At 30.7% G+C, this 19475-nt stretch overlaps 1 protein-coding gene across 4 annotated transcripts in view; it reads left to right on the forward strand.

Annotated features, from left to right (window-relative positions):
• LOC111712393 (flotillin-2) overlaps positions 1-19456 on the forward strand; it is a 24485-nt gene extending 5029 nt beyond the window's left edge. The window contains exons 1-16 of one of the 4 annotated variants that reach the window (XM_023486980.1): positions 1724-1833; positions 6347-6428; positions 7539-7629; positions 8274-8397; positions 8770-8831; positions 9409-9465; positions 9926-10015; positions 11298-11367; positions 11925-11998; positions 12184-12264; positions 12757-12890; positions 15170-15365; positions 15533-15575; positions 15799-15890; positions 17529-17900; positions 18942-19456. In XM_023486980.1, coding sequence (XP_023342748.1) covers positions 1785-1833; positions 6347-6428; positions 7539-7629; positions 8274-8397; positions 8770-8831; positions 9409-9465; positions 9926-10015; positions 11298-11367; positions 11925-11998; positions 12184-12264; positions 12757-12890; positions 15170-15365; positions 15533-15575; positions 15799-15890; positions 17529-17570 — 1287 coding nt within the window. In that variant the 5' untranslated portion in view covers positions 1724-1784 and the 3' untranslated portion in view covers positions 17571-17900; positions 18942-19456. Of the gene's footprint in view, positions 1-1723; positions 1834-3671; positions 3766-5819; positions 5924-6346; positions 6429-7538; positions 7630-8273; positions 8398-8769; positions 8832-9408; positions 9466-9925; positions 10016-11297; positions 11368-11924; positions 11999-12183; positions 12265-12756; positions 12891-15169; positions 15366-15532; positions 15576-15798; positions 15891-17528; positions 17901-18941 lie in introns of those variants that run through there. The other 3 variants (XM_023486979.1, XM_023486981.1, XM_023486978.1) reach the window with 3 other exon arrangements.
• The last annotated feature ends 19 nt before the right edge of the window (positions 19457-19475 follow it).

Below are 19475 nucleotides of genomic sequence, written 5' to 3' on the forward strand. Positions count from 1 at the left end.
CCCCCACCCACCTAATTCACGGTTCAGCCGTTTTGACGTTTATTGGATGAAAACAGAAAGACAGACAAGCAAAGTAATTATATAGAAGTTATAATATATATATATAATATTATATATATATATATATATATATATATAAACGAGAACAGACCTCACTGAAGATTGGTCTATGACAAATGATCCATCAAACATTGTGTATGAGGATGTTTATCTGTTTTTTTTTATTGAACAATAAATTGAATATATATACACATATACATAGATAATTTAGGTCACTTAAAAAAACGTTAATCATTTAAGGTTGTGTTTTTCATATCACCCAACCGAAAATATAAATGTGACACTTGAATGATAAATTAGATTAAATGAAACTATTTCAATGTGAATAAACAAAATAAAACAAAATAAAAATATTGTCACATGCAGTATAGTGCACTGCACACATTCGGATTTAAAGGAACTGTTAGACGTAATTGCGGTCCTTTATTTATAGAGATAGCTTGCCCAATTTACAGCGGTACCCTTTAAACATTTTGCTAATAAATTTGTGAATGTGATATTCCTGAAAATTGGTTAATTTCAATTAAAGAATTACGGATTTGTGTATCGAAGACAATAAGAAGGAAATGATCCCCATTTAGACTTGTCAAGATAGAAAAACATGTCACTCAGATCAAGGTTTAAGGGTTTAAAGGTAAACAGGTTTAAAGGTAAAAAGGTTTAAAGGTTTTAAAGGTTTAAAGGGTTAAAGGTTTAAAGGTTTAAAGGTTTAAAGGTTTAAAGGGTTAAAGGGTTAAAGGTTCAAAGGTTTAAAGGTTTAAAGGTTTAAAGGTTTAAAGGTTTAAAGGTTTAAAGGTTTAGAGGGTTAAAGGTTTAAAGGTTTAAAGGGTTAAAGGTTTAAAGGTTTAAAGGTTTAAAGGTTTAAAGGGTACTGTTGTGATTGGACATGTCGCTCCATAAATGAAGGGTCACTTGTAGTTTTCTTTGGTTCATTTTTCCACAATAATTTATTTTTTGTTTTAACTTTTTGGTTTTTAATTCTTTTATTTACAGTGAGAATAAAGTAATACTATAAGTAGTACTTAAGCGTATTTGATGTTTTTACAAAGCAAATAGTTTTACTGCAGTAACCAATTAAATCATATATTCACTTTTTGTATTCATTGGACTATTAAAAGTCATGACTTGAGTTTAAAAGTCGTCTTTCTAATCCAGAGTTTTCTGGTTCTCACAGTACTTTAATTTTAAAGCATTTTTATTTAAGGGGGTCCCGGGTGCATGGTTGATTTCTGTAAATTACCAAATACAATTTGGATTATGTAATATTGCAGGTTCTGGAAAACATTAAATCTCAGATGGCGAGTTTCTTTATACTCAGTTCAAATTAAACTATACTTTTACAAAACAGAACCCTTCAAACCATCTTCTGATCAATATGTGAAAGATATCGTTGCTTGTCTAGCTTTATTAGTCTTCAGTTTTCACAATTTTCTCCAGTGTTAGTGTAGAAAGAAATCTGCAAGTCATTTTTATAGAAAACCCATAATTGAAAATAACACATTTTAAAAGAAAAATGTATAGATACATCATTCATTATTGTTCAGAAAAATCTTATAAGGGTACTTTTTTGAATTAGACATCCCAGTACGTTTAATCAAATCTTTAAAATAGATACAAAATACATTCATATGTATGACTATATTTCATATTTATTCAACATAATAATTTTTTGTTTTTTTTATAGATGTTTTTAGTTTAGATAGAAAACAAAATAAAATATAAAAATGGGAAATGTTTACACAACAGGGCCTAATGAGGCCATGATTATTTCAGGTTAATATTCTTTATTTTATTTTATACATTTATTTTATTTTTGATTTTATGAACTTTGAGTTATTAGTATTTTGTGTTCAAATTGTGTGACGAGAATTCGGATGTTGCGCAAGATTTTTTCTGTGATTAATTGTATAGTATTTTTATATTTTTATCTTACCCAAAAAAACATAAATCATAATTAAAGAATATATTAGTTTCAAACTATGCTTACGATCTATTAAACAAAAATAAAAAATATTACCCCCCCAACCCCCAACCAACTTATTTACCTTTTAAGTAGCCCAAAAACTTAACTGTGTGTTCTAAGGTGCGCATACGAATCAATATTATTCTAAATCAATTATATACTTATCACGTGATAAAAAATCACCAAAATTATAGCAAATAAAATATTTTTCTTTAACTATCTTTACCTTGTTAAATTAGTTAAACTACTACTTGCTGTTAATTAAGCAACCAAATAATTATTTATAACAAAAACATACAAAATTAAGTGTTTCAGGAGAAAATACATAAAAACCTACAAAAATAGAGGTTGTGGGAATATTTCCCCACAATTGTATAAAAGGAAAAGGAAATGAAACTTACATATTTATTGTTTACATGACATTTAATATAAGTGGTGTTGGATTGTTAATATTTTTAGATGATGAACTATCAACTTTAAGAAATAAAAATTATAGATTTAATTTTAATGTTGAAAAAATAAAATAGGTTTTAGGGTTGTGTTAATATATAAGTTTTACACCGGTCTGAGTATTGAACAATAGCCATAGGTTAGTCTCACGCTGATTTAACAGTTCGGTCGTATGATCCCAGCAAGATGTGACTTTAATTCAATCCAAATTTGATCTTAAACATAAATTTTTCGCTTGTTCTCTTAATTTCTTTTTTTCTTTCTATTGCGTTTAGAATAAAAAGTACACTAAGACAACTCCTGAAGTTTAAAGATTGTTAAAGTATATCTCAAAAAAGAGATTTAATTCAAATTGAAGAAACTGAACGCATCTTGCCCTAGTTAGTCCTATCTTTATCTCTGTAAGTAAAGGTAGATACGTACCCACTTCGTAGGCAAGGGCGTATACAATAATATCTTCGAGGGGGGGGGGAGGGGGTAACCTTTGTAAATATTTAAGGGGGGGGCTAGTTTCCACTTTTCGATGCCCCCTCCCACCATCCGTACAATCCTTATTCCTGTTTTAAATCCACCCTGTCCTCCAGATTAAAAGTTAACTCCCGGTGTCGTATTAGAAGTGTTCCACCCTTTTAAACATTTTCAAAATAATGTTAGCTCATGAAAGAATTTTCAACACATGGCAATAATAATGTCTTAATATATAAAAATATAAAAAACAAACCTAATCAAAGTTCATTTCCAATAATTTAAAAGGATCTTTCTTATATAATAAACGAGTTGAAAAAATTAATAATATTTTAAAAACTACCCACTGGAGTTTTTTTTAAAATCTTTACCTTCTTGAGGGAATGGTTAAAATCATGCTCTGGAATAAATGTAACTGCCATCACCACATAAATCCTGAAACATTGCATCAATTTTCAAGACTGGGTTAATTTTGATTTGTTGCAACGCCATAGCCTATGATTTTGTATCTCAGCAACTCACTTCAACATGTTGGTATCCCTAAACATAGATACTACTCATAACTTTATCGCACTTATTTTTTGCTTTAGTTTAAAACGGGAGATTGGAAAAATTCAGATTTTTGCGCGTGAGCTTGCAACCTTTCTATCGCAGAGTCACGTGACACCTGTGGAATAGATATTACTGCCGGATGTTTAATCACAGGACACCGGTGTATTGTATAAGATGTCAGATCAGCTGTAAACAGTGTTTACATATAATTATTATCAGTATAAGAATGGGTACCATATATAGTTGTGGTCCAAACACTGCTCTTGTGATTTCAGGTCTCGTATAATAATAATAATTAAAACAATTAATTCTTTAAAAATTATAAAATGTATATGTCCACTTAAAACTCATATATATCTCCCATATATCCTTCCTTTAGTTTCAAATATAAATATTCAGGATTATATATACTAGTGTTATAGGGCGCTTCGCGCCATCTTCTAATTAAATTGTGAACATGTTCTTTTTGTTTACATTTAAAAACAAAGGAGAAACAAATTTTGCGGATTTTAAAAAAAATTTGCAGATTTTCAAGAATTAAAATTTTTTTTACAAAATTAAAAACCTTTACTCATTTTTTAAAATTTTTATCATTCATAAACCTTCCCTGGGATAACGCGAGGGGCCACAAAAAATATGGGCCCGATCGGTTCAGCCGTTTTGACGTTTATTGGATACAAACAGACAAACAGACAAGCCAAATTTATATATAGATTGTTTATGCTATCCTTTGATATTAATCCTTTGATGTTTATTCTTTAATACTATCCTTTAATATTATTCTTTGATATTATCCTTTGATATTATCTTTTGATATTATCCTTTGATATTATCCTTTAATATTATCCTTTGATATTATCCTTTAATATTATTCTTTAATATTATCCTTTGATATTATCCTTTAATATTATCCTTGTAATATTATCCTTTAATATTATCCTTTAATATTATCCTTTAATATTATCCTTTAATATTATCCTTGTCTTTATCCTTTGATTTTATTCTTTCATTTAATCCTTTAATATTATCCTTTGATTTTATTCTTCCATTTTATCCTTTGATATTCTTAGATTTCTTCCCTTGATTTTGTCCCTTGATTTTATCCTTTGATTTTGTCCCTTGATTTTATCCTTTGATTATATCTCTTGATTTTATCCCTTGATTATATCTTTTTATCTTTTCCTTTTATTTTATTCTAACTTATTATCCTCTTATTTTATCTTTTCTCCTTCCTTTCTTGTTGTTCTTTGATTTCACTTTTAAATTTCTCAACATATACTTTACATAACATAATCATTTGCCCTATATTGTAGATTTTCCTTAGATTTTCCGCAAACTGTCTTATCGTGCAAATTTCTGCAAAACTTCCGTCTAAGAGCTGCAAATAGTCTTGTCTTTGTTTGCAATACAGAAAAAATATTTTTTTTTCATATAGTACTTTTGCAAAATAATACAACGTGAATGTAGATATTTTTATTACTATATAAAACGTATATATATATATTTGTGTCCCTTTTTAAATACAATTAATATTAAAAAAAGTTGTGTTTTACTTCTAAGAGTAGTATTTTTCTGTGTTTTTATTCAGGCATGAATACACATTTTCCCACTTTTTGCATGTTTTGTGGGACTCACTGTATGTATGTATGCATATACGTACACCTCTCTCAGCCTAATTGTATCTTGCGAGGAAAGCTGCCTATGCCAGCTGTAGTGACCAAACCTTACTCCTGTCTGTTTACATTCCTATTTTTTTAATCTCTAGTTCTCTAGTTCTCAAATTCTCTAGTTCTCTAAATTAGTTTTCTAGTTCATAAGTTTTATTGTTCTTTAGTTTTCTAGTTCTCTAATTCTCTAGTTCTCTAGTTCTCTAGTTCTCTAGTTCTCTAGTTCTTTAGATCTCTAGTTCTTTAGTTCTCTAGTTCTCTAGTTCTCAAATTCTCTAGTTCTCTGTTCTCTAGTTCTCTAGTTCTCTAGTTTTCTGGTTATCTAGTTTTCTTGTTCTCTAATTCTCTAGTTCTCTAGTTCTCTAGTTCTCTAGTTCTCTAGTTCTCTAGTTCTCTAGTTCTCAAATTCTCTTGGTCTCTGTTCTCTAGTTCTCTAGTTCTCTAGTTTTCTGTTTATCTAGTTTTCTTGTTCTCTAATTCTCTAGTTCTTTAGTTTTTTAGTTCTCTAGTTCTCTTGTTCTCTTGTTCTCTAGTTCTCTAGTTCAATAGTTCTCTAGTTTTCTTGTTCTCTAGTTCTCTAGTTCTCAGAAATTGATTTGATTCGTCATGAGTTCTGCTTATCTCTGCCTGACAAATACTAACCTTAAATTCAGTCTTCAGTGTAAAAGATAAAAGTCAACAAGCATTAAAAAATAATTTACGATTAAATAGTTTAAAATGGGGAACATACATACAGTGGGGGCTAATGAGGCATTGTTTGTAAACGGTAGCATAATTCTAGACAAATATTGATAGTTTGAAAATATTATGATTTCATCTGAATTAGATAAATTTTAAATGGCAATTAATTGAAAGTAATACTTTTTGATTTTGATTTATCATAAAATAATTGATATGAGAATTGATTGATTCATAAAAACATCTTAATTTTGAATTTTTTAAATATTTTGATTTAACAATAGATTGATTGATTGATGAATTGATTTAACCAATTGATTAATATGGAAGTTAATTGATGGATTCATTATCTTAACGACTATTTCGCGGATTAATTGATTATTTGATCGACTTTTTAAATAATTAATCTAGCTCTTTTTTTATTGATTAATCGACTATTTGATTGTTTGATTGATATATTGTTTCATTAATTGATCGATTGGTTAATTAATATAATTAATTGATTATGTAGGAGGATGTTGTGGGTCTACGTCTAAGAATACTGTGGTGGGAGGATGGGCCTGGGCCTGGTGGCTGGTGACAGACGTCCAGAGGTAAATAAAAAATACCCAAGAGCAAACCGCAAATACATATATTCCTGACCCCCCCCCCCTTGAAAATAAGCCCTCCGGCATAGGGATATAGGGATATATTCACCCCATATATATTAAAAACAAGGCGTAGGGGATATTAAAAATGAGGTTTTTCTTAAAGTGATAAAGGAGCTAATTACCCACCTCTCAAACTCATATTTTCTGATCCCTATATTTACTATTTGATCTAACCAAAGAGAATAGAATATATATTAGAGGGGAATTTAAAGAATCTCTGTGTGTGAATTTTTTCAGTCCCTTTCAGCCTGAAAGGGAGTTCAAAGTGTACAAATCATGTAAATGTTTACAAATTATATGCAGTAGAGTACATTAATACATTATGTTCCCTAGACTATTCATTTCAATTTTGAATTTGTTAAAGATGTTAAATAAACTTTATAATGAATTAGGTGAATAAAAAACATCATTTGATTTATAGTTATAACGGAAAATCATCGTTTGTAAAGTGAAAGGCATAGAGTCTATGTGAAATGATAATTGGTCAATTATGAAACCAGCCTATTTCATAATTTGGTTTTCTTTTAATATTAATTTTAGATTTTTTATAAAATGATGTTCCAGGGCCCAAAAGGTTAAATAGCTTAAATATGTGAAGTATACCTGCATTATGGAAACATTACAACAAAATGGCCGTTTTACACATAATTGTCAAGAATGAGAATATTTAAGATGATAATACTATTTATTTAATAATATAATGTTTACATAATGATATTATTACTATATTCAATTAACATACAGCGCTATACATATTTTTCCGTCTAAATTGTCAAAATAGAAATATTACAAAAAACATTTCAGCTTTAGGAAATTGAATGAGATTTGAAGTGATCTGTTTAGAAATGCATTTAAGAGATTTTTTTGAGATGTTTTTTTCTAAAGCAGAAGATGGATTATTTTCAATTGGTGGATTCTCTGCACAATTTACTTGCTGATTTTTGCTGTAGAAACAATAATGGAAGTAGTCAGGAGTTAATAATCACTTTTCAAACTAAAAAAAAACAATATATGCGATGGTTGACCGATTTTTTTATCAAATTTTTTGTCTAGATTGTCCCTGGAAGTTATGACCTTGAACCCTGTGTGTGAGAATGTAGAAACTGCCCAGGGTGTTCCCCTCACAGTTACAGGGGTAGCACAGGTATATGCTAGTGTAGTGTAGTGTAGTGTACTGTACTGTACTGTACTGTTCTGTACTTTGCTGTACTGTACTATACTGTATTGTACTGAACTTTACTGTACTGTAATGTACTGTACTTTACTGTATTGTAATGTACTGTACTGTACTGTACTGTATCTGTACTTTGCTGTACTGTACTATACTGTATTGTACTGAACTTTACTGTACTGTAGTACTGTAATGTACTGTACTGTACTGTACTGTACTGTACTGTAATGTACTGTACTGTACTGTACTGTACTGTACAGTACTGTACTGTACTGTACTGTAATGTAATGTACTGCCTAACAATTAACCAAACAACATGCAACGTTATGTTGCAACGTTGACATATTAAAGTCGACAGAAAAGTCACTTATGTCGATAATTTTCAGTTTGATGAATATTTGGGTCACATTAAAGAACTGCTTAAGTTTACACTGTATAGAGTGTCTACAAAAAAAGCTTATTAGGGGTTTTTAGCCTTCTTAAGCATTGGTAAGTCTCAAATTTGGGCCTTGAAAAATAACTTTCAACTTATGAGGGGGTCTTCATTTTGAACAGTCTTGAATCTAGATACATTGTTAAGAGATTTTGTAAAATTTAAATATAAATTTTGTGTTTAGGTGAAGATCATGAAGAACCCCGACCTGCTCCACACTGCCTCCGAGCAGTTCCTTGGGAAGAAGGAGCACGAAATCAAATCTACTGTTCTTCAGACACTAGAGGGTCATCTTAGAGCCATCCTAGGTCAGTTTTTTTCGCAGTTTATTTAACCCCCTGTTAGGAAATTGATTTGATTCGTCATGAGTTCTGCTTATCTCNCATCTTTTTTAATTTAAGAACGTGATTGCTCATTAACTATCACATATTGAAAAGAACTAACGTGGAAAGAACTAATGGTAAGAACCGTAGAAAGAACGGTTTCAAAAATCATGAACAGGTCCAGCCATAGTTGCTGGAAATTAAATCTAAAGAATAATTATTAATCTTCCCTTTCCTTTAGAACTTCAATACCATCATCTTTCAGAAGAAAAGTGTTAACAGTACGTTTGAATGATATTTTGGTAATTTTTCTTTTACTTTTAGAGATTTGAAATTGCATTTTTTTTTGTATTTTAGGAACATTGACAGTAGAAGAAGTTTACAAAGACAGAGACCAATTCGCATCCTTAGTTAGAGAGGTACTTCATTCATCTATTCATTTATTCATTCAGCTATTTATTCATTAATAATTTATTCATTTATTCATTTCTTCATTTATTCATTCATCTATTTATTCATTTATTCATTTTTTTCAATTATTCATTTATTCATTTATTCATTCATTCGTTTATTCATTTAATAATTTTATTTATTCATTTATTTTTTCTTTTATTCATCAATTATACTTTGATTTTTTCATTTAAATTTTTATTCATTTATTAAATTTCTTTTCTTAGTTTATTTATTCATTTATTCATTCTTTCAGTCATTTATTTATTCATCCTTTTAATAATTTTTTATCCAATTTTAATATCTTCATTTGTTCATTCATATATTTATTTATTTAACCATTTATTCAGATATTCATTTATTTGTAAAAAAAACTTTTCATTTATAAATTTAAAAACATTTTTAACTCCTATTTTGCCAGGTTCATTCTCATAAATATCTTTAGATAATTTTTAAAACCTTTAATGCAAATCAGGCCATAGTCGGTTCAGCCGTTTTTACGTTTATTAGATCCAAATAAACAGATATCATACGTTTCTACTTTAGGTTGCTGCCCCTGATGTTGGTAGAATGGGAATAGAAATCCTTTCATTCACGATTAAAGTAAGTTTAGAACTATTAAACAATAGAAGTAATTTTGATGTTTTATGTTTTGATAAAAAAAGAGATTGTTAGATAATTTTCATATTGTTTGCGGGATTCTAGCTTTATTAGATGAAGAAAAAAAATTATTTTAACAACACTTTTTCATGAAAGCTAGGGGGAAATAAAGAAACTTAAAGAAAAAATGAAAATTTGTTTAAGTTGTTAAATTGAGAGGAAAATTTTATTAGCCAGTAAATCTTTCTAAAAAATTAAATGTTCTTGAATCAGTTAAACATGTTTGACCAGGAGAGATTTAGAATTCACATCACCTACCTCATTTTTGGCTACGGCTAGAGAGTGCAGAGAGAGTGGTGGTTTAAAAATAGAGATGGAATGCACTCTCTCCCTCGCTATTCCTTAAACGCTCGCCTGATAAATGGTTCCCAGTTCTATTTATTTATTTATTATATTATTCTAGGATGTTTATGACAACGTGACCTACTTGGCCTCCCTGGGTAAAGCGCAGACTGCCGCGGTCAAGAGAGATGCTGAGATTGGTGTAGCACAGGTTAGCTTCAATCAATCAATCCTCTAATTGATTAATCAATTTATAAATTAATAAATTATCTAATTATTCAATCAGTCAATCACTCAATTAACTAATTGGTTAATTGATTAATTAGTTTATCAATTAATCAATCATTCAACTAACAAATAAATCAGTAAATCAACAATTTAATTAATCAAACAATCAATCAATCAATTATTCAATAACTCGATTAATCACTTGATTAATCAAACACAAATCAATCAATCAATCATTCTAACAATTATCGTGTATGCTAGAACAAGCAAGATACACCAGGAACTTTCAAGACTTGGTTTACGAAACACATATGTGTTGTACTTTCTGAAGAAATATATGTATATATGTATATATTCTGTAAGAAATGTAAACAAACCTCATTGGAAAACAAGAACTGTGACAGGTTGTGTGCACTGTGCAGACGTGTGAGCACCCTGTTTGAAAACTAAAATTTAAAGAAAAATTTCTTAAAAACTAAACAAAGCTCTGATCAATAGCGATTGAGATTGGTTACATTTCTCCCGCAAACTGCTGCATATCTTTTCATGCAAACAAAAATGTTATACAAACATTAATTATTTTCGATATTTAAAAAATTGCTTAACTTTATGCCCATAAACGGCTTAAAAACATATGCAAGTCCTCCCATAGTAAAATTGTTATACAATTATACATTTGAACTTATGTATTAACTGAAAATTTACTCTGAAAGTGATGTTTATCACCAAAAATGTGGTTAAAGATTTTTTCGGTACGTTCATAGTTCTCATTAGCATATAAGATTTGCAAAGCCAATGATGTTTCTTAAATTAATATTATTTTATTTAAGATTTTTTTTTGCCATACAAATAGACACACAGAAATTACTACATTTTTTATAGTAGACATATGATTTCTATTAGGGGAAAAGTGGATTTGTAAACCTTTAGTGAAAATTAAGTCTTTAAATTTCTTTTTAGTTGTTTGTGGTCACGTGGTGACACAAGAAAGTATTGTTCACTTAAATTCAGAATTTTTGTTACTGAAAAATACAAAAATAATACAGTGAGAAACAGAAAGACGACTTTTAGATACAAGTTATGACTTTAAATAGTCTAATGAGCATGATACACAGCAACAGTGAAGTCTAATGCATTTCACTGAATATGTGATTAAATAACTTAATAGTAAAACTGTTAGCTTTGTAACAGCATTAAATACACTAATAATTGTTTTAACTTCGTCCACCTATTCCACAGATTATTATTTATTAGTATTTGTTTAGGCGAATAGAGACGCAGGAATTAGAGAGGCTGAATGTGAGAAGGCAGCCATGGACATTAAATATAGTACAGGTTGGTTATTTAACCCCCCCCCCCTTTTCCACATCATTCTTCAAAAGTTTTTAACACCATTCTCAAAGTTGCCCCCTCCATTCTCCAAAAGTTTCCCCTCCATTCTCCAAAAGTTTTCCCCTCTATTCTCCAAAAGTTTTCCCCTCTATTCTCCAAAAGTTTTCCCCTCCATTCTCCAAAAGTTTTCCCCTCCATTCTCCAAAAGTTTTCCCCACTATTCTTCAAAAGTTGTCCCCTCTATTCTCCAAAAGTTTTCCCCTCCATTCTCCAAAAGTTTTCCCCTCTATTCTTCAAAAGTTCTCCCCTCTGATCTCTGCTTAAAAACGAAAGGTATTCACCATGGCAGTGGCAAAATTTCAAAATAAATTAATGAATTGATATTATAAAATCAATCAAAAAATAGATAATTGAGTAAATAATTAAATTAGCTTGCTTAACAACAAATTAACTAATTTCTGAATTTATCAATGAAGAAATGAATCTGCGATAAAATGATGAATTAAATAAATGTATTAATGAATATATTTACAAATAAATGAATGAGTGATTGAATTTAGACACCAAGATCGAGGACAACAGTAGAGCGTTCAAACTTCAGAAAGCAAATTTTGACAGCGAGGTTAACACTGCGGTAATGATTTTTTTGAAAAAGAAAAATCACAAAATTTTCTTTAAAATAAGATACTTTGTTACTTAATTTGTACCTTGTAATTCAAGTAAAAGAAAGAAAGAAGACGACAAACATGAAAATTATAAAGGTTTAAAAGGAACAAATTTCGCTTTAAAAAGAAGAAAAATTTTTTTTCTTTATTGTAGAAAGCAGAAGCTCAGTTGGCATATGAGTTACAAGCTGCCAAGATTCAACAAAGGATCAGACAAGAAGAAATCCAGATTCAGGTAAAATTAGTCTGAAAGGAACTGTAGACGTAACTTCAACATAGAGTAGTATGTCCGATTCACAATAGTACTTTCTACATTTTTTATGATCAAGGATGAATAAGATATCCGTCTTATTCTCTCAGAAGATTGATTACTTTTAATTTGGGTTTTTTATGACTTTCGGATTTTCCTCTAGAGATACTATAGGATATTGTTAGAATTCAAAAGTATTAAGTTAGAAAAATTATGATATTTTTTTTGTTACTTAGAAGAAGGGTTGAAGGGTACTATTGTGAATTATTATCAAAGTGACAGTTCAACGTTAAACCAAAACATTATTCTTTTAATAGTTCATTGCTAAACTTAAACATTATTCTTTTAAGAGTTTATTGCTAAACCAAAACATTGTTAAACTTAAACCTAATTCTTTAAAGTGACAATTAAACGTTATTTAAATTTTTTACTAATTTAAAGGAAATGTTCTCTTTTAACTTCACTGTATTCCTCCAGGTTGTTGAGAGAAGAAAACAGATTGAGATCGAAGATCAGGAGATCAAGAGAAAGGAGAAGGAACTGATCGCTACGATCAAGCTTCCAGCTGAAGCTGAGGGTTATAAAGTCCAAACTATTGCTGAAGGAAACAGGTTTGGATTAAATTCACAAAATAGTTTCAAAGAACATTCCAGAAAGAATCATGCAAATACTTTATTTTCACTTTTTAAAGGGATTACACATAATACTGAATTCAAGATCACAAGTTAGTCTATTTTACGTTAAAAATGTTCATAAGATTCAAAATGTTTAGTGCACTCAGAATTTCTGCAGTTTCTAGATTTTCTTAATTTAATTGTGAATGTGATCCTAAGTTCAAAAGTAAGGGTCGGGATTATATGTGTATTTTGATATACAGGGCTGTGCACTTTTCAGTTTTTAGCGTCTTCTCAATTTAATTTTCAGCGTCGGAACAATAGAAGTACATAACTATTTTTAACCAATGCTTAAATTATACGCCTCCCTATACACAGAAATCAAGTCTTCAGTTTTAGAGTTTATTTCTTGATCATCTAGCTGTGAAGCTGAAAATATAAACATAATATTTATAAAATGTATGGTAAAATGTTATGACCAGATAAAGTTATTTAACAGAATACATTAAAATCCAATATTTCAAACTGTGATCTCTGGTGAAATGTTACGACCAGATAAAAGGATTTGAAGAGTTATATGAAAACTTTATAAAAGCCTAAAACATCTGTTCCAAAAGGCACATTAGAATATTTTACGAAATATTACTATGGTATCTCAATATAAATATAATATAAATCTTACATTTGATAGGGGTTTTGGGTTTCTCGCACGCTGATCCAAATATCTTCTGTTTGGGTTTCAAGTTCTCCGTGTGTCAGTATAATTTCTATTGCGAATGGAAAGAACTATAAGCAACAAGCTTTCATTGTGGATAGTACAGAGTAGATGTAGATTAAGTTTATTAGATAATAACATTTTAAGTGTGTCCTGTGAATACTGCGGACTGCAATTCTTCCTTGATTTCGTAGAAATAATGCATATAGATCAGGATATTCCTAAATAAGTTTAATGTCAGGTCAGGAATCTTATTCGTTTGAAGAATAATTATTGAAATTTCAGAAGTATTCACTTTCTGGATTTGATCTAGATACAGTCCCTCAAGAGCAACAGTAATAAGTAGTAATGAAACGATACGTACAGTCGTACAGTCCCTCAAGAGCAACAGTAATAAGTAGTAATGAAACGATACGTACAGTCGTACTCAGATTCTTTCTGCCTGCATAGGAATTATTGTTAATCTAACGTTTAACACAAGTTAGATTTAAATAATACCTGGGGGGTTTTCCAGACTAGCTGTGTGCTGTAGATCACCGTGATAATGTTTTGTGAGACAACCCTAGCCTCTTTTGGAAATTGGAGCCTCATGAACTCCGGGTTATGCTGATCACTCTTGATGATCAACTGGATCAAACCACTGCAATATATTTAATGAATCTAATTATCTCAGAACAAAGTTTTGATAATTATTTTGTACCTTGAATGTTATTTGAATAACGGATAACTTCTTGAGATAGGATAAGGTAATTTTAATGATCTTGATCTCCCATGATCATCTGCAACACGACGATCGTTATATTTTGAGTGAAAGCTTGGGATTAAATACCTATAGAGTTAACATTTAAAACGTGTCACTATTTAATTCCTTTTGAAGCTTGATAAAATCTGCTTAATATGACTTCTCAGTTTTAAATTACAGATTTAAAATTACATTTTTTTATTATTTTAACTTGTACATTTAACAGGATAAACGTAATATTCTCGGTTATTTCCTGCATATATATAGTTTTTGGTTGGATCACACTGGTCTAGCCTTCTTCTTTCAGACTGTAGTTTGTCCTAAAATAATAGTTCAGATTTTACAAGGGTGTCCCACGAAACATGACAGTAGCAAGACGACTTAAAAGTCGTCTTTGACATTGAATTTATTTGTGACATTTAGATGTGGACCTGCGTTAACATGTATGATTCTTTAAGCAATCCACAAAATTCTCCAAGTCCTGGCATTTCAAAAATGTGTTCTGCCTTTTTTGTGCTTTCAAAAATTATCCGAGATATTGAGAATTTCGTTCAGATTTCAATTTTATTAAATAAAACGGAAATAGTCAAAATCTGAACGAAATTCTTCAGATCTCCAGTAATATTAAAAGCACAAAAAATGCAGACCACATTTAGGAAATGCCAAGATATGGCTATTTTGTGATTATTAACTCTAGAATTTTACTCTAAAATTAGTCTAAGAGTTAAAGATCAAAGACGACCTTCAAATCGTCTTATCATGTTTCGACGGACACTCTGTAGGTGAACACAATAACTTTTTTTATCAATATTTTTTTAGGACTAAAATGGTTGAGGCTGCAAGAGCAGATGGAGAGAAAATCCGTCTGATTGGAGCAGCTGAAGCTCGTGCTGTGGAAGCTGTCGGTCGGGCCGAGGCAGAGCGCATGCGCATGAAAGCATCCGCGTACAAGCAGTACGGAGATGCCGCAATCCTTGCGCTGGTCCTGGAGGCTCTCCCACAAATTGCAGCGGAGGTAACAACAGGGTGTCCAAATCATCAAGGAAATTTAATTTCCACGTACTTTTTAAATTTTGATACACCCTGCACCATAGAATATTTAAAACATTTTCAAATAAAACCACAAAACCAATTTTGTATTAGGTTTTTAAAAAATAAAGTTTATAACTTGTTTTTTAATAGGTTTCTGCTCCTTTGGCCAAGACGGACGAAATTGTGTTAATAGGTTGGTTCCATTTTAAATGCGTCTTAACATTATTATTAGAAAAAATCTTTGATTTCCTATTAATTAATCTTTTTTAAGGAGTTGAAATATGGATTTCATATTTCATGTTTTGAACAAGTTAAATGATATTTATTAGAAAGAAATGGTCACATTAGTTGATTGACTGTTTAATTGATTGTTTGTTTGATTGATCAATTGATTGATTGATTGATTGTTTGATTAGGAGGAGCTGATCGTACAACAAATGAGATTAATAAATTGCTGGGAACCCTGCCTCCAGCAGTTCAAGCTCTTACAGGAGTTGATCTTACCGGGGTAATAATATATTAATTTTACATGAGTAATAATATATTAATCTTACATGGGTAATAATATATTAATCTTACATGGGTAATATGATAATCTTACTAGGGTAATAATTTGATAATCTTACCTGGGAAATAATATAATAATCTTATTGTGGTAATAATAAAATAATCTTACCAGGGTAATAATATAATGAATGGGTTTTGGCCCGGGGCCCTAAACATGCGATGGCGGTCCATGGGGGTCTCCCACAATCTTATCTTAAATTAAATAATAATATAATAATCTTAAAGAAATTATAATATATTGAATTTATTGCGGAAATAATATAATAATATTACTATGTCCACTGTCCAGGGTAAAAATGTAAAAATCTTACCGGGGTAATAATATTATAAACTCACCGGGTAATAATATAATAATCTTATAGTGGAAATAATATAATAATCTTATAGTGGAAATAATTTAATAATCTTACAGAGCCCGAGATTTAAAAAAACATTTGGGAAAATACGGCTCAAGTCTAAGCTGGCGTTGGACCTTATTTAAGGCTTGAGCTTTCGGATTCAAGCTGCATCTTATTTTCCACAGAGTTGAGTTCAAAAAACCGGTTTAATATTCTTTCGGCGGATTTTCATGGTAGAAATTGGCACATTTCGGGTTTTTATGAAAACCAGACTCAACATTGGGCCTTTCTCCACTAAAACCAACCAAGGTCGGTTTTATTTTCATTCGGCCTAACGATCCTTAAGTCGAGCCGAAGATCTTGCAGCTGTCAATCATGTGACACAAGCTGTTATCAGAGTTGGGTCGAAGATTGAGTCTCAAAGTCGGGTTTAAGGAATTACTGCTCTAGCCGAAGTTTCAAATCGCGGGCTCTGAGGTACAAATATAATAATTTTACCGTGGAAATAATATTATAATCTTACTGGTTATGCGGGCCATGTTGGGCCAGACGCCAATGAGTCAATCCAAATAGAATGAGAAAAGAAGACTGACTGAATGTATATTGAACATAACAGGTTTATATACAGGGCATAATGTAAACAATAACAAGTGTGCTGGAATAACCATTTTCGGCATAACTGTTACAACTCATTCAATTTTTACTTTTAATTTTCTTAAAAGAATGTATCGAACATCAGAGAATATGTCAGATCATAACTCAAGAACCTCTTGACCAATTTGCCTCATATTTTGATTGGGGAACTTGGGGTTGGGAGAACCACGGAAAAGTGGTCTTAAAACTTTTAGCTGAGAAGGTTGATATTTATTTGGAAAAACCCAGGCAAAGCTGGGTTCCCATGCTAGTTAAAAATGTAATTGGGGTTTTGGGGGTGGAAGGGAATTCTTATATTGGAAAGCAGATNGGGGAGAACACAACTTTTACAGGACTTAGTCAATCATGAAGTATTAAATTATAATATTTGAAAAATTAGTATGGTAAAATTTACAAATCTGTAGATATACGTTAAATAATATTGTTAAAGAAACACGAAATCATGCGATTTAGAAACACATTAAACACATTAAAAATTGTTCAACATTTTTAGTTTCCTATTAAAAACAGATTTTCACAATAAAATTGTTAAGAATTTAATTTATATATTTATTTATTATTATAAAACTAAAATTAACTGTTTTTAGGCTCTCGGCAAGATTCCCGGCGCTACAATGGTTAGAAACTAAAACAAACATTTGAAAAACCCTGAACACTCCCTTGAAACACTAAACTACTTGTGTTCAAAGGCTAAGTAGTCTGTGTGTTCAAGATCCTGTGTTCAACTAAATTTGTGTTCTAATTGGTGAATGAATGTGTACATACTCAAGTTTGGTGAATGAATGATACATTTTGTTGAAGTCATGTACAATGTACAGAAGTGATGGGCTCCTAACAAGTACATATTGTACATAGCCCGCACCATGTCCAACTATCAACGTGTTCTGCAAAAAATGTTGTTCAACCCTTTCTTTTCTAACGAAAATCCGGGAATCCATATTTTTGGAAAACCAATACAGGTAGAAATATTTTATTTACAGTAAGACCATTATAACCATAGATTAATAACAATCACTAGATGTCGTCTTTTCATAATTTAGAGGATTTCGTTCACAATAGCCCTGGGGCAGAAGCCTAAAGGAGTTACGCGCATGCCGCGTTGAATTAGAAGACCGAGAGAGAGCCTGCTCGTATTCCTTATGGTTTCTGCCTCAGGGTTATTGTGAACGAAAAAACCTTAGATCTTAAAACGACATCTAGTGTTCTATCTGTATTGTGATAAAACTGTGGAATAGCTTTTTTAGATTTTTAATGGGCCAATGAACATGAAAGCAGCAATTTTGCAATGAATACACAGTCCCATAACAATAACAAGGTTGCTTTTCAACATATGGTTTTTTTTTGCTTTATAACAAATATCAAAATGCCCAAATATCGTCTTCCTCTTCCACAGTTTTGTGTCGTATTGTAAGTTTAGAGATACTAGAGTCAATGTATTTTTATCATGGGTGTCCCACGAAACATGACAGTAGCAAGACGATTTTGAAAGTAGTCTTAGCCTTAAAAACAATTTGCGGTTTTTTTCCGTATACTTTTTTTAGAATTAAAATTTTGGTTTTAATTCACAAATACCCTGTCTTGGAATTTCCAAAATGTTGTCTGCCTTTTTCATGCTTTCATTATTACCGGAGATAAATAAATTTCCTTCAGATTTCGACAACTTTGGTTTAATATAAAAGTGGAATCTGAACGAAATTATTAATGTCTACGGTAATATTGAAAGCACAAAAAAGACAGACCACATTTTGGAAACGGCAAGACTGAGGCAAATTTCTGGACACCCTGTACCTTCGTGTTACCTCAATAAAGAACTGTGTAATGGAAAAGTACAGCCATACCCTATAGCAGGGAATTCCTGTTATCCATAAATCGACAATCATTATCTTGAAAATGCAACAATTAAGAAAGACAAATCCGAAAAAATTAAGATCGATTATGAATGATCATCAATCAAGATAAAATTGTTAGCCTTAAAAAATTATATTGATTCTCTGTTTCAGATTCAAGACTACTCATTTCCGGAAGCTTAAATCGCCATTAGAGAACTTGTGTCTTATCACACTAGTTTAAGCTCTGATCTCAACTGAAAGTCAAGATCAAAAGTAAGCTTTGATCTCAATCTGAAGTCGGGCTAAAAAATAGGCTTTGATCTCACTCTAAAGTCAAGATCAAAATAAGCTTTGATCTCACTCTGAAGTTAAGATCAAAAATAAGCTCTGATCTCAGTCTTAAGTTAAGATCAATAATAAGCTTTGATCTCACTCTGAAGTCAAGATCAAAAAAAAAACCTCTGATCTCACTCAGAAGTCAAGATCGGAAGTAAGTTTAGATCTCACTTTAAAGTCAGGATCAAAAATAAGCTCTGATCTCAGTCTGAAGTCAAGATCAAAAATAATCGTGGAAATCCGCTTTTTGAACTCCTGTGGTTATTCTAATAAACAAAATATAACTTTAATGTCACTCAAACTAATTCTGTTAAATTTAATATCTTGAAAATAAACAGCTTTCTCATCGATGCATGTGTTTCTTTGAAT

The sequence above is a fragment of the Eurytemora carolleeae genome, unplaced genomic scaffold (assembly GCF_000591075.1).
Source record: "Eurytemora carolleeae unplaced genomic scaffold, Eaff_2.0 scaffold1241, whole genome shotgun sequence".
NCBI lineage: Eukaryota > Metazoa > Arthropoda > Copepoda > Calanoida > Temoridae > Eurytemora > Eurytemora carolleeae.